Genomic DNA, 11,566 nt, shown 5'->3' with positions numbered 1-11,566 from the left:
CCAAATGTTTGATTGTTTGGGTGGTTCCCAGATTCTGCTTCGAAGTTGACCGGCCGTCGCAAACCCGTACCCGCCTTCTGATTTCCGACTGCCGCCTCTCTTTCTGTTAGGTGGTCGTTTGATTGTCGCAAGCGAAATATTTGGTATCGTAGCGCTAGAAGATGCCTTCCTGCGCAACGCGCTCGGTGGGATTTATCGATGGAGTGGCGGCTGAAATCGTCGCGACGTGGTGGTGGTGGATGGTTTTGATCGCCGTCCACGAAAGTACCCAGCGCTCTCAAAGAACGGGATGCACGCTCCTTGGACTGACCAAGGAGCAGGGATTTGGTTTTAATGCCTGAAATATTGGGCTACAATCTTAGGTCATTTTGAATGCCAAGCTGGTGCCAAGTCCCGATGCCAAGCGCATGTGGCGGGCATTTGTTCCCCCACGTTCTCGGCCATTGTGTTCCGAAGCCCCAGCCGGCAACCAACAAAGAACAACAGCCTGTACCGTGTATCCGTTTTTTTTTGTATCCCAAGAGGGTGATTAGAAAGCTTCCGTGCCCTCTGACCGGTCACTTCACGGCAATCACTCTTCAAGTTTGGTATAGAGTCTAGGCTACTACTACCCATACCGACACAAACAAAGCGGTTGTGAACCGCCAATCCAAAAGTTTGCGTCGAGCAAATGCGATGATACTTTCCTTCCCACCTTACGTCATTTCAAATGTTGAAAGCTCGCCGAACTCGGACCGGATCCTTCTGTGCCTGGCATTCAGTCTCGTGGAAGGGTTCAATTAACCCGTTGCCGAAACGTTATGTTCAGTGCTAAAAGTGATATTGAATCTTGTCATAGAATGTTTTCTTGCATGCTAAACTCGCAGCACGAGTCTAGGGCTACAGACTCAGCATCTACTGTGTCCAGTATCTTCAAAACGTAGCACCTAAGTAATGTGCGGCAACAGGGTATTGAACACAGAGAGCTAAGTCGTCCTTGTTTTCCTACATGGATTGTGGGCTGGATAACTACCAACCAGTGATGCCAACGAAGAAAATAAAAGCCCCTGCAACCGCAACTGGCGGCTCAGAAAACCCCCCTGCCATCGGCCCCTTTTCCGCATTGCATAGCGCCCTCCTCGTGTCGTGGGTCTCATCATACGTGACGTCCCCTGACCAAAAAAAGAAACTCTTGTGTTCACCGGCCCAACATGTGCTTGGATTCGGTGTGATCGAACTCGTAGCGTGGTGCGCTCAGCTGCGTTGAAAGCCATCGCTTAACCAGCGTTCAACTCGAGATTTGGAGATGAATCCAAAACCATCAACAAGCTACTCACAACTTGTTGTTGCCCGGCAGTGCCGAGGTCGTCGGCCACTGATATCCAGCGGCATCACTGAACTTGTAGCCGTAGGATGACGTGAAGTCGTCGAGCACCGCGGGCCCCCGAGAGCCTAGAAAAGGTTAGCGATCGCCAAGGAACCACCGGCCTTTGGTCTAACTTACCGTATGGGTACTCCATGGGGATGATCTCTTTGTTATCGTCCAGGTAGTGCAGCAGAGGCGTAAAGATCCTCCAGCTGGCGTCGAGCTCGTCGTCTCTCACAAAGTTGGAGTGGTCGCCCTTCAGGCAGTCCAGGATCAACGATTCATACGCCTCGGGGATCTTGAGATCAGAGAACCGCCTCCGGTACGTGAGGTCGAGCTCCGTGACCACCGTTTGCATCGTCAGGCCGGGGAGCTTCGAGTTCATCTTGATGTAGACACTCTCGTTCGGCTGGATGCGCATGACCAGTTCGTTCCGCGGAATGTCCTTAAAGATCCCGGAAGTGACGTCCTTGAACTGGACGCGGATCTCCGTCTTTTGCTCGTTAAGCGCCTTGCCCGCCTTCATGATGAAAGGGACGCCGTCCCATCGCTCGTTCTTGATGTAGGCCACAAGCGCGCAAAACGTCGGGCACCGCGAGTCCTTGGGCACAGTATCATCCTCTTTGTACGACGGCTTGCTGCCGTCCAGCGACTTCCCGTATTGGCCAATGATGACGTTCTTGGGTTCAATGGCGGGGATCGCACGGAGCACCCGCACCTTCTCGTCACGGATATCCTCCGAGGAGAAAGAGATGGGCCGCTCCATGGCAAGTAGGGTCAAGACCTGGAGAAGGTGGTTCTGCATGACGTCGCGAATGATGCCAAACTCGTCAAAGTATCCACCACGCCCTTCGGTGCCGAAAGGCTCCTTGAATGTAATCTGTACGTTGTCGATGTGATGCCTGTTCCAGGTCGCGCCCAAAAACGAGTTGCCGAATCGTAAGATGAGAATGTTCTTCACCATCTCCTTGCCGAGATAATGGTCGATACGGAAAAGTTCGTCCTCCTTCCAGTCGGGCTCGAGTGACTTCTGGAGCTCGCGGGAGCTCGCCAAGTCCTTGCCGAACGGCTTCTCGACCTGTCGCGGTGTCAGTGATACCACTAACGCAGCCTTTCAGCATGTTGTCCGACATACAATAACGCGTGCCACGCCCTTGGTCGGGTAGCAGCACTTCTTTAGGTGCTGCGAGACAATGGTGAAGACGCTAGGGGGCAGGGCCATGTAAAACAGTCTGTTAGTCTCCTTCCTTCCCTGCTCGAGCTCCTCGAGGTGTTTGTTGAGCTGTAGGAACGACTCGTCCCGGTCGTACTGGCCAGAAACGTAGGTACACAGGTTGCAGAACTCCTCCAGTTGTTGTTCGATGTCCTTCGTGGGCGTCTTGATGTACGATTTGACACGACGAAGGTACTCGTCGTGGTCCATCTTTGTCCGCGCATAGCCAACGATCTTGATGTCCTTGGGTAGGAACTGGTTTCGGTACTGCCATGGCGTTCAGTCACTCGGTTCTCCCGGATTCCCGATCGGGGCGTTGCAAACTTACGAGTCCGAAGAGGGCGGGGAACTGCGACAGGTTAGCCAATTGGTACACACACCAAGTTCTGGGAAATGTTCATGGTTGAGCCTACTGTCTTTTTCTTGGCAAGGTCACCGGAGGCGCCGAGGACAACAATGACTGTGTTCTCCTTCAGCTCGATGGAACTGCAAAGTCGTCAGCGTCCGCCGCGTAGGTCTCGAATCCATGGCCGGCAACAGCGCATCGGCCTGCGGGCGTTCTGCTGCCAGCGAAGCGAAGCCAAAGTTGCGCCTGGACACAGCCGCGCTGAATTGTCCAAGTTGCGCAACCTAGGCCCACCGAAATTGTGTCATGAATGGCGGGGCTCGATCACTCACCCTCCAGCGGGATGTAGGTCTGAGGCCATCTTGTCGAGGGGTTTTTGTCCAGGTACAAAGTCGAGTCTGCAAGGGTACGGTGTTGAGGTGGTCTCTAGGCGGCTTCTAGAAGCTGGGGGATAATGCTGTGTCGGCCGGGCAAGTCGGATGGAAAAGTGATCGGAGTCCGATCAACCCAAGAGGTTCCGGGTTAATGGTATTTCAACAGGGCAGGGGCGATGAGTGATGCGCAGAAGACCGGAGCTCGAGGGGCATTTGTGACGAGGGGCAGCTTACTCAGGGACCCCGCCTTTACGTACTGGCATGCCCTGGCACCGAAGAGAGCTTGGACCGGGGATGTTAACTCCTTCAAACTCTTTTTGTGTCCTCCGACTTCTCCGGCTGTCGCAGGCCCTTCGCCAGATTTGTAAATACCTAAGGACCCCGAGATGCGCCACATGTGTGATGTAAACAGAAACGGTGGTCAGTTTGCCTCAGAGAGCAGCCCTAGCTTTGCGACCGTGTTAGGACATCTACCCTACCTAGGTACGTAAATATCACTACTCCCACTTGTGAAACTCCCCGGCGTGATTGTTCCTTATTAGGCACCGCAGTTATTCGGGACCTACGAGTACATACTTCGGTATGTGCTACGATACAGAGACGAGTAATTACAATCCTATTTCCTGGCTCTGTTTGCGCAATTTGCAAAATAGGCAAGACCATGCCCTCTGCTGGAACAGAGTCTTCTGATAAAAGTGACCTGGTAGGAAGGAGCGAGAAACAAAAATTGAAAAAGGTTGGAAACGGCTTAGCAAAGCCATGCGTTATTCTTGCACCAAAGCCCCCCATATTCCGCGCTGCACATGGATCGGGACAACGTTGGCAAAAGACAGAGAGCAGCAATTTGGCTGATCTCGTCGCACGGTTTTGTCGCATCTGGGAGCTGTCGAAGGTGACACGGAGCTGTCGGTCCAACCGGCGCGGCGGGGTGCTGCATCTCGTTGGGGATGGTGGGATAGAATGGTGGGATGTGGGTGGTGGGGTAGGTTGGATAAGGTCCGGGCGATAGCGGCGGCTCCCTGCTTACACTGCAGAAACTGCTTACCTCCCGCACCTCCTTGCATTCCCACGGAGAAATACCGCAGGGATAAAAGCAGAGCGAGCAGGCTTGCCTGAACACTAAACCTCCTTACAGGCAAAAATGGCAGGTTGCGGAGATCTAGGTTTCGGGCTCGGCCAGCCGAAGATCGCCCGCCGGCAGAATTCCCGTCTCTTGGCATCCCCCCCCACGCGCGCAGCGTTTACACAGGATTGGGAAACCGAGCCTCGAGGTCGTCCAATCTCCCGAACCCCCGAAGCTCTTGGGATCCCTCGGGGCGAGGAAAGAAAATACATTCAGTATCATTGATTGGGGGCGTTAAGCATTGATGTTGCGGGAATGTGCATCTCCGCGGAACAATTCCAGGATAATAGAAACGAGAGAACGAGGGATGAGGTTGACAACCGAGATTCAATTCCTGGCTGGTTATCAACATGGACCTGGCCGCCAGCTATGAGCCTGTCCTCCAATCCCTGCCAAGGCGGACAATTTTCGTCGTCTCATCTGGGCGGCTGTACCTGTTGTGTATTGGTACTCCGCAGAGATAGAAACAGAGGAGACTCCGACATCCGGGCCGGCTTCGCACTTCCGAGTCCACAGGGAATGAAGTTGAAACCCACTCTCTTGCCTTGTCCCTGCATGACTTTCTTATCCGCGCCATTAGTAATTCCAGTGTACCTACGAATACCTAATGCACTGTCTGCGGCAGGACGGAGCAATGCTGATGCAAGTCACATAAACTCTCTTCTGTCACGAAGACCGACGACGGTTTTTGTATTTATAGAGATTATCTGGGCTGGAAACCAACACAGAAGAGACCAGCTTGGTAAGCGGTATGGATGCACATACCAAACCCGACAGTGCTCGCCAAATTCTGTATCGGCGTATCGGTGGGGCAGTGGGGTTGTGCAGAAAGAGGTACTTGATGAATTTCCCACGTGGGCTTATTGCAAAGGGTTTGCCTGTCAAAATTCCGTGTCTGCTCAGAAGCGCCCCAAACTGGTATCTATAAAGTCAAGGAACCACACCCTTAAATAACAACGAATACTAGGAGCTTTCCTGATTGTCAGGGGGCAGCAGTGCACATTATTGAATCCAACTGGAGGGGCGTCTTGGGCCCAAAAAAAAAGCCGAACTCCCGTGCAAGGGGGAGCAAGAAAACGAGGAGAGGGGAAGAAAAGAAAAAAAGAAGAAAAAAAAGAAAAAAAAAAGAAAAAGAAAAAAAGAAAAAAATAGAGAGAGAGAGAGAGGTACAAGGAGACTTTAGACCTAAATCATCTACAACGGCGTCAACTCCCATCTGGAGCCTCGCGGACCAGACGGTCTGGATTGTATATGTTATATGTGCACCGACTGCAATATCGAAGCCTACCTAGGCGTACAGGACGATGCAGCCTTTGACCGGTGAAACCTTTGTGGTAGCATACCACGGCTCCCGGACGCTTTTACTCAGCAGAAACCAGCTCGGTTGCCAATACCAGAAACAGCGATGGGCCGGTATCAATGACGCTCATCAACCCCGTCCAGGGCGGCTGCATATTGTGCTCCACCTCCATCTGGCCCCGGCAGTCTGTAGGCACAACCAAGGACGGTGAGCACTGGCCTCCTTTCGCGAAGATAGATCTCCCCTGCTTCTCTCACCGCTTGAGCTAGGAGGTAGCTGTCACGACGTCAGTCTGCCGCAATTGGCTGCCGTCTGATCTCCAGGCTCTAAACCCAGAAGCTCGGCTATCTCTCGCATCGATAACAGACTAGGAGCCATCAACTATCTGGACGCTATGTGGTGTGGGACGGTGATCTCTTTTCCAGACGGGCCAGGGTCCCACGTCCGAGTAGTAAACTTCTAAGTTATGTCCCCAGTGTTAGTTTTGAATTAGGACCTAATGCGAAAGTATCAACTATCATAATTTCCGCGGCCCACTCTGTGATGCAGGCAATCCTAGTAGATCACGACTAAGGGAAGGCCGACAATGCAGCCTACATATCCATCGTCATTCGTCTTCAGCCATCCGGAAACAAGCATTTTGTATCTGCGACTATGACTTGAAAGCATGGTGGGGAAAATAAAGACAAAAGTGCAAATAATAATGGATGATGACCGGTTGGAAGAATGCAAGTAGAAGATCGGCCGTTGCACTTTAGCATTCCTGCGTGCCTCTACCCTCAAAACCCAGGCGTACCAGCGTCATAAAGATCGTTCCAAAACATAATTTCCTGAAGCCTCGCCTCACTCAAGTTGGCATTAGCAAAATGCTCCCTTTGCGGTGTTCTGATCCTACGATGGACTTCGCCAGCCGTCTTCCAGCCAAAGAAGCCAGCCATCTCCCAATCAACAAGCCCAACAATCCTGTCATTGTCAACTATGCAGTTGGACTCGGTAAAGTCGTTGTGCATGAAACTCATGTCCGGGTCGTTGTTGGTGTTTGAGAAGAGGATATCTCCTTCCAGGGGATGGATACGGCCGTTGCTGAGGATGTTGGGATCTTGGACGATGTGAGAGCGAGCTTGGCGTCCATCGGTAGGCTTTACTGCGTGTAACTGTCGAAGTATTTTTCGTGCCTGCTGCTTGAATGCTTCCTTTTGGTCTTGCGATAGGTACGGCCATGCGACGGTCAAACTAACGCCCGGGAGTCTTTCCTGGACTAGCACCTGGCGACCATTGATCTACAGAAGTGTAAGTGATGGAGACGTAATGAAGAAGCGAGAAAGAGCAAGCACCTTGCCAGAAAAGAAGATCTCTGGCACTCTAACGTCCTTTAGGATGCTCTTGGCAATAGCAACAGCCCGCAATTCATTGGCATCAGCGAACGTGTAATCGATCTCTGTATGCTGGCCATTCCCCGGATTGTGAAGATGACTCGACTTAACGATGACGCTGCCAAGGGCGAACACGTCGCGGCCGCCCTCGTCGGCCGGGTATATCCTGACAAACTCATTGCAGAGATCAACAACTGATGCCCAGTATTTCAGAGAGGCTGTGGACTGGGAGTTGACGTGCTGAAGATCGACGCGAAAGTCGTCCTGTCTAGGGAAGTATCGGCCGTAGAACGGCACGTCCGCATATTGGTCGGTGGCGGGAATGTCATCTAGGTTCGAAACGTATGGGTTCATTATAAAATTGAAGTAAGGATTGAACGAGATGAATGAGGAGCGGCAGTTTGGCGATGCAAGCTATCCGCTATGTTCACGTCTTGGAAAATGACGGCTTTCACATCGATTTGCTGAGGCGTGGCCTGAGCCCCGACCAAAGTAGGGCCAATGGCACGTAAGTAACGAAGGTGCGGGCCTCACGGGCGCAACAAGCAAAAGTGAGTTCTCAAGCCAACATCGTCTTGCTCCGGGGATTTAGGTATCATGCGCAATGTTACCCGCAACAGCGTCCAGTAGCGTTTTTTTTGCAAGGACCTCCGCGTCTTGGAAACCCCGCCGTTCATGACGCGGAACGAGATGATCGCAAAGGCGGGCCGATGGAAAGAAAGTTAGGCCTGCTGCGAGCCCCATGGTCGTCCGTTTTGACTCGAAAATCCGCTACTTTAGGAAAGTCATTGCAACTACCTAGCTAGCGAGGGGGGGTGCTATCCATTCCTACCTAGGTATTCTTCACGTAGAGACGAGAGACCGGACACAGCAAGCAACCTGGAAGTTCTATGTTCAAAATCATGGCAGCTCTCACTAACGCCGCTACCCGGTTCTTGGGTTTTTTTTTTTTTCTTTTTTTCCCTCCCATTTTCTTTTTCAATTTACTTTTATTTTTTTTCAAAAAAGGGCTCCAAATGTTGCACGCTCGGCCTCTCCTGAGCCCTAGGTTTTTAGCCAGAATTTTCTCAACGTTGCCAACAACACCATCTAATTTTTTGGAAAGAGGAAGAAGCCTGCGTCCCACCTTGGGACGACGGGTGACGTCCGAGCGGGAGCAGTCACACTTTCCATATCTTCCGTGTTGAGATAGCCCAGGTAAGGAGTTCGGCATCGCACCTGCCCTCAAAGGGCAATGAATTGGAAGGATGACAACGCAGACGCACTTTTGGGAACTGCCTGGAGGTCTGGTTATGCGTTGGTTTCTGCATGCTTCCATTGACCCGATTTAGATTTCCTTCTGTTCCGTTGGGTGCTGGCGTTTGAACGAGATTTTTAATGTTCCCGCTGGTGAGATTCCCACATGGTCTTAACTGCGCCTGGAGGATATGCTGACATATCTCGCCGCATGCGAGCGGCGGAGGTGGCCATCACGTTCCCAAAAGCCTCCCATTGTATATCCATGGGCGATCGGCCACTTCCCAGTCGCTGATAGGAAGTGATGCGAATGAACCAAAATGCCGTAAGCTGCTTTTCTACACAACCCTCTTTCACATCCTCCAGCCTCCGCTCCACTGTAATCGTGAAATCCGTGAAACAATGACGGCACGACTCGAGAATGTCATGACATGGCGTAAAGACGTCCGCGGATGTGGGGGTGGGGCGGAGGAGTGCGAAAATGTAATAGAAGTTCGACCACGTGGGAGAAGGAGAGAGGCGAGAGTTGGTTGAGCAGAAGGCCGGGCTCGATGTCTTGATGTGGCCGCAGATTCGGCGAGATTCGTAATCAAATGCAACTCTTAGCGAGCCATCAGTCCAGCCGGCGCCATTTAGGGTCCGGGTAGCTGAGAGAAATAGCTCGTCCCTGTACAATTCGGGCGGACCATCTTTCTTGCCAAGGCAGCAGCCATTTGCCCTGCCAAGGGTTCAAAGCAGTCAAGCTAGCTTCAACGTTAAAGCTTTCTAAAGGCAAACCTTTCAAGGGGCCAAGGAAATGACGGTTCATAACAAGGCGAACACTCTGGTAGTCGACACTGAAGCTGCTTCCTTCGAGCCAGCGTCTATTGTGGTAAGGGCGGTTAAAGTCCCAGCCGGCCACCCAAGATAAGCTGTCGCGAGTGCCACCAGTCGGCCCCTGAGTAGAAATAGGAAGTAGAAGGGAGCAGCAGTGGCAGTACCACCAAGCGTGTCCTAGGTCCTTTTCGAGTAGTAGCTGTAAGTCTTGGCGCTCCAATGCATTCATGCTGAGGCGTAATATTGCGCTCGGAAAGACGAGGTTAAAGAGAGCCTTGCATGTCAATGACAACGCGACGGCCGAAACTGGCGGAAAGTGTGCCTGAGAGAGGTAAAGAACGATCTCGGCAGGTAACTGCAAGAAGGCTGACGACGGCTGCGGTGGTGGCGGCAACGAAGATGGCGGTTCTACCACCGGAGTGCAGCAAACATCCGGCTTTCGCTGTCTGCGCAGGCACGGCAACAAGTTATGGAAACTGATTCGACCCATTCCGTTCGCTCGTCGTTTTATCGCGGGGAGGGTATGGCGCGTTGCACTAGAAGGCTAGATGACGAGAAGAAACTCGAACTCTGAAAACGACCGCCATGTGGCGGAAGGAACCTACATAGTAATATGGAAATTATTAGCTGACATTAGGTCTAGCTGACATTATGGTCGGTCACTGATATAGAGAAACCCACAAGCAGGTGGATTGCGTCTGCTGCGGCTTTTATATCAGCCACAGATGGCTGAGGATGCGTTGACCCATGGAAGCCAAGTGCCAAGCGTTTGTCCATTCGGCATGGACCACCCGGGAAATCGGTGCCACAGATAATCCGCCCCGCAAAAGCACTGCAAGCCCTACCAGCCGCACGCGAATTTTTGAAATCGCTTGGAGTATATCGAAGTGCAGAGCCACAACCACGCCGCCCAACGCCGGACCTCGAATCAGCACGACATATTGCTGATATCCCTTGACCGTGGCCGGAAGAGATTGATCGATCGGGAAACTGCAAATCGACAAGATGCCTACCGAAGCTGGTCATAGATGTGAGCGGACCCGGATTTGCAGCAGCAACTTTGCTGGCGCCGACCGAGATACCGCGGTCGCGATAACCAGCATTGTCACTGCATGCGCCTTGGATTGTTGAGCATGGCTAACTGTGTCTTCTAGTATACGTCAAGTGAGTGCAAAACCCGACGACAAACCCGAACACCCCGATCTGCGATCCCGAAGTCGATGGACCCACGCGACTTGCGATAGTCCAACCCAAGACCGAACGTCGATGGACTCGAGAGACTGACCGCAATTGTTCCATAGGGGTCGCCACCTGAGTTATCAGCGTAGCCGCCACACGACCCACGCCAAGACCAGCTTGATCAAGATCGAGGGCGTCGATGACACTGCTGCTGCCAAGTATGTTTCGCGAACCGGACACCACTTGTCGATGGGCGAGGATTAACGCGGAATACAGCTTCTATGCCGGCAAGCGGGTCGCGTATGTCTACCGGGGCCAGAAGGAGGTGCGCGGCACCAAGATCCGCGTCATCTGGGGCAAGGTGACGAGGCCACACGGTAGGATCTAACGGCCATGATGCAGCGTTCTGGAATGGACTTGGCTGACTGTTGTTCTGTAGGAAACTCGGGTGTTGTCCGGGCGAAGTTCACCAACCCCCTTCCTTCGAGATCTTTTGGCGCCTCGGTTCGCATCATGCTCTACCCCTCCTCGATTTAAGGGAATGGATCAGGCCGGAGTTAGTTGGTAAAGGTGGTTCATGATTTCGGTGCATCAGGGATAGGCAAGGCCTCAACAGACATGGGCCATGCTTCTAGCATTCAAAATCAAGGCAATACCAAAATGACGATGCCGTTGAAGATCCGCAGCATGGGGTACGGGACAGTGCTTCACTGGTGAGGGACGCAAGGCAGCTCAGAGGGAGACCCTCCGTCTTCTCTCTTGTCACAATAACAACAATAATGGCCAGACCTGGGCTATAAATTCTACAGGTGTACAAGATCGTCCAGGCGGCCCTGGTTACAAGAATGGTGACTGGAGACTCGGAAAGAAGCCGGTTCCGGATGTGTTGTGCAAATCGGGACTCCAACAGGAACCATTGGCCAATGTTACCGGACCAACAAAATCCAATTCTTTTCGTGATAGCTATACCTAATGGAACTCATTCGCTGACGCTCAACTCAAGTGGCTAAGCAGTAGGCTGGCTGCAGCCTTCCATTTCTCATGCATCCGACGAGGTTTCGGCCAAAGTTGGGCACTGCGAGAACACCTGTCGTGCGCCGAGACGAGGCATCCCACCGCAAGTTGTGCAACAGATCAACAGCTGGTTAGAGGGGCAAGAGTTGCTTGTGCTCTGGTTTGTGGTGGCCTTACTTGCCGCCACGCAATCACGATACCGGCGAGGCTCATGCACTTACGCAGGTACCCGTTAAACGCGAAAATG

General features: G+C 52.5%; 4 protein-coding genes across 4 annotated transcripts; 1 reads left to right on the top strand and 3 right to left on the bottom strand.

The window, feature by feature from the left end:
• Positions 1–1,312: 1,312 nt before the first annotated feature.
• Positions 1,313–3,265, bottom strand: F5144DRAFT_543828 (glucose-6-phosphate dehydrogenase; the record flags this gene model as incomplete). Its single annotated transcript, XM_066787271.1, has 6 exons — positions 1,313–1,431; positions 1,484–2,423; positions 2,481–2,825; positions 2,887–2,907; positions 2,939–3,044; positions 3,237–3,265. 6 exons carry the CDS (start codon positions 3,263–3,265, stop codon positions 1,313–1,315), a joined length of 1,560 nt encoding a protein of 519 aa, XP_066649130.1.
• A 3,215-nt stretch (positions 3,266–6,480) lies between these two features.
• On the bottom strand, positions 6,481–7,751 carry F5144DRAFT_589218 (kinase-like domain-containing protein; the record flags this gene model as incomplete). Its single annotated transcript, XM_066790016.1, has 3 exons — positions 6,481–6,981; positions 7,036–7,342; positions 7,609–7,751. 3 exons carry the CDS (start codon positions 7,749–7,751, stop codon positions 6,481–6,483), a joined length of 951 nt encoding a protein of 316 aa, XP_066649129.1.
• A 1,172-nt stretch (positions 7,752–8,923) lies between these two features.
• F5144DRAFT_589217 (uncharacterized protein) lies at positions 8,924–9,355 on the bottom strand (the record flags this gene model as incomplete). The annotated part of the gene is made up of 2 exons (XM_066790015.1): positions 8,924–9,003; positions 9,088–9,355. 2 exons carry the CDS (start codon positions 9,353–9,355, stop codon positions 8,924–8,926), a joined length of 348 nt encoding a protein of 115 aa, XP_066649128.1.
• A 625-nt stretch (positions 9,356–9,980) lies between these two features.
• Positions 9,981–11,306, top strand: F5144DRAFT_503078 (60S ribosomal protein eL33). Its single transcript, XM_066786414.1, has 5 exons — positions 9,981–10,156; positions 10,281–10,290; positions 10,428–10,523; positions 10,582–10,682; positions 10,745–11,306. Exons 1-5 carry the CDS (start codon positions 10,132–10,134, stop codon positions 10,840–10,842), a joined length of 330 nt encoding a protein of 109 aa, XP_066649127.1. The 5' UTR covers positions 9,981–10,131; the 3' UTR covers positions 10,843–11,306.
• Positions 11,307–11,566: the final 260 nt, after the last annotated feature.

The sequence above is a fragment of the Chaetomium tenue genome (assembly GCF_020726465.1).
Source record: "Chaetomium tenue strain MPI-SDFR-AT-0079 chromosome Unknown F5144scaffold_1, whole genome shotgun sequence".
Classification (NCBI taxonomy): Eukaryota; Fungi; Ascomycota; class Sordariomycetes; order Sordariales; family Chaetomiaceae; genus Chaetomium; species Chaetomium tenue.
The sequence above is the reverse complement of the archived record's forward strand: the minus strand, read 5'-3'. Positions and strand labels throughout refer to the sequence as shown.

Bases quoted from the DNA above. Each gene is read 5' to 3' on its own strand.
- F5144DRAFT_503078 (XM_066786414.1), top strand. From the start codon at position 10,132: ATGCCTACCGAAGCTGGTCATAGAT. The intron at 10,524-10,581 runs GTATGTTTCGCG...CGCGGAATACAG, and splicing joins GATGACACTGCTGCTGCCAA to CTTCTATGCCGGCAAGCGGG. The intron at 10,683-10,744 runs GTAGGATCTAAC...GTTGTTCTGTAG, and splicing joins CAAGGTGACGAGGCCACACG to GAAACTCGGGTGTTGTCCGG.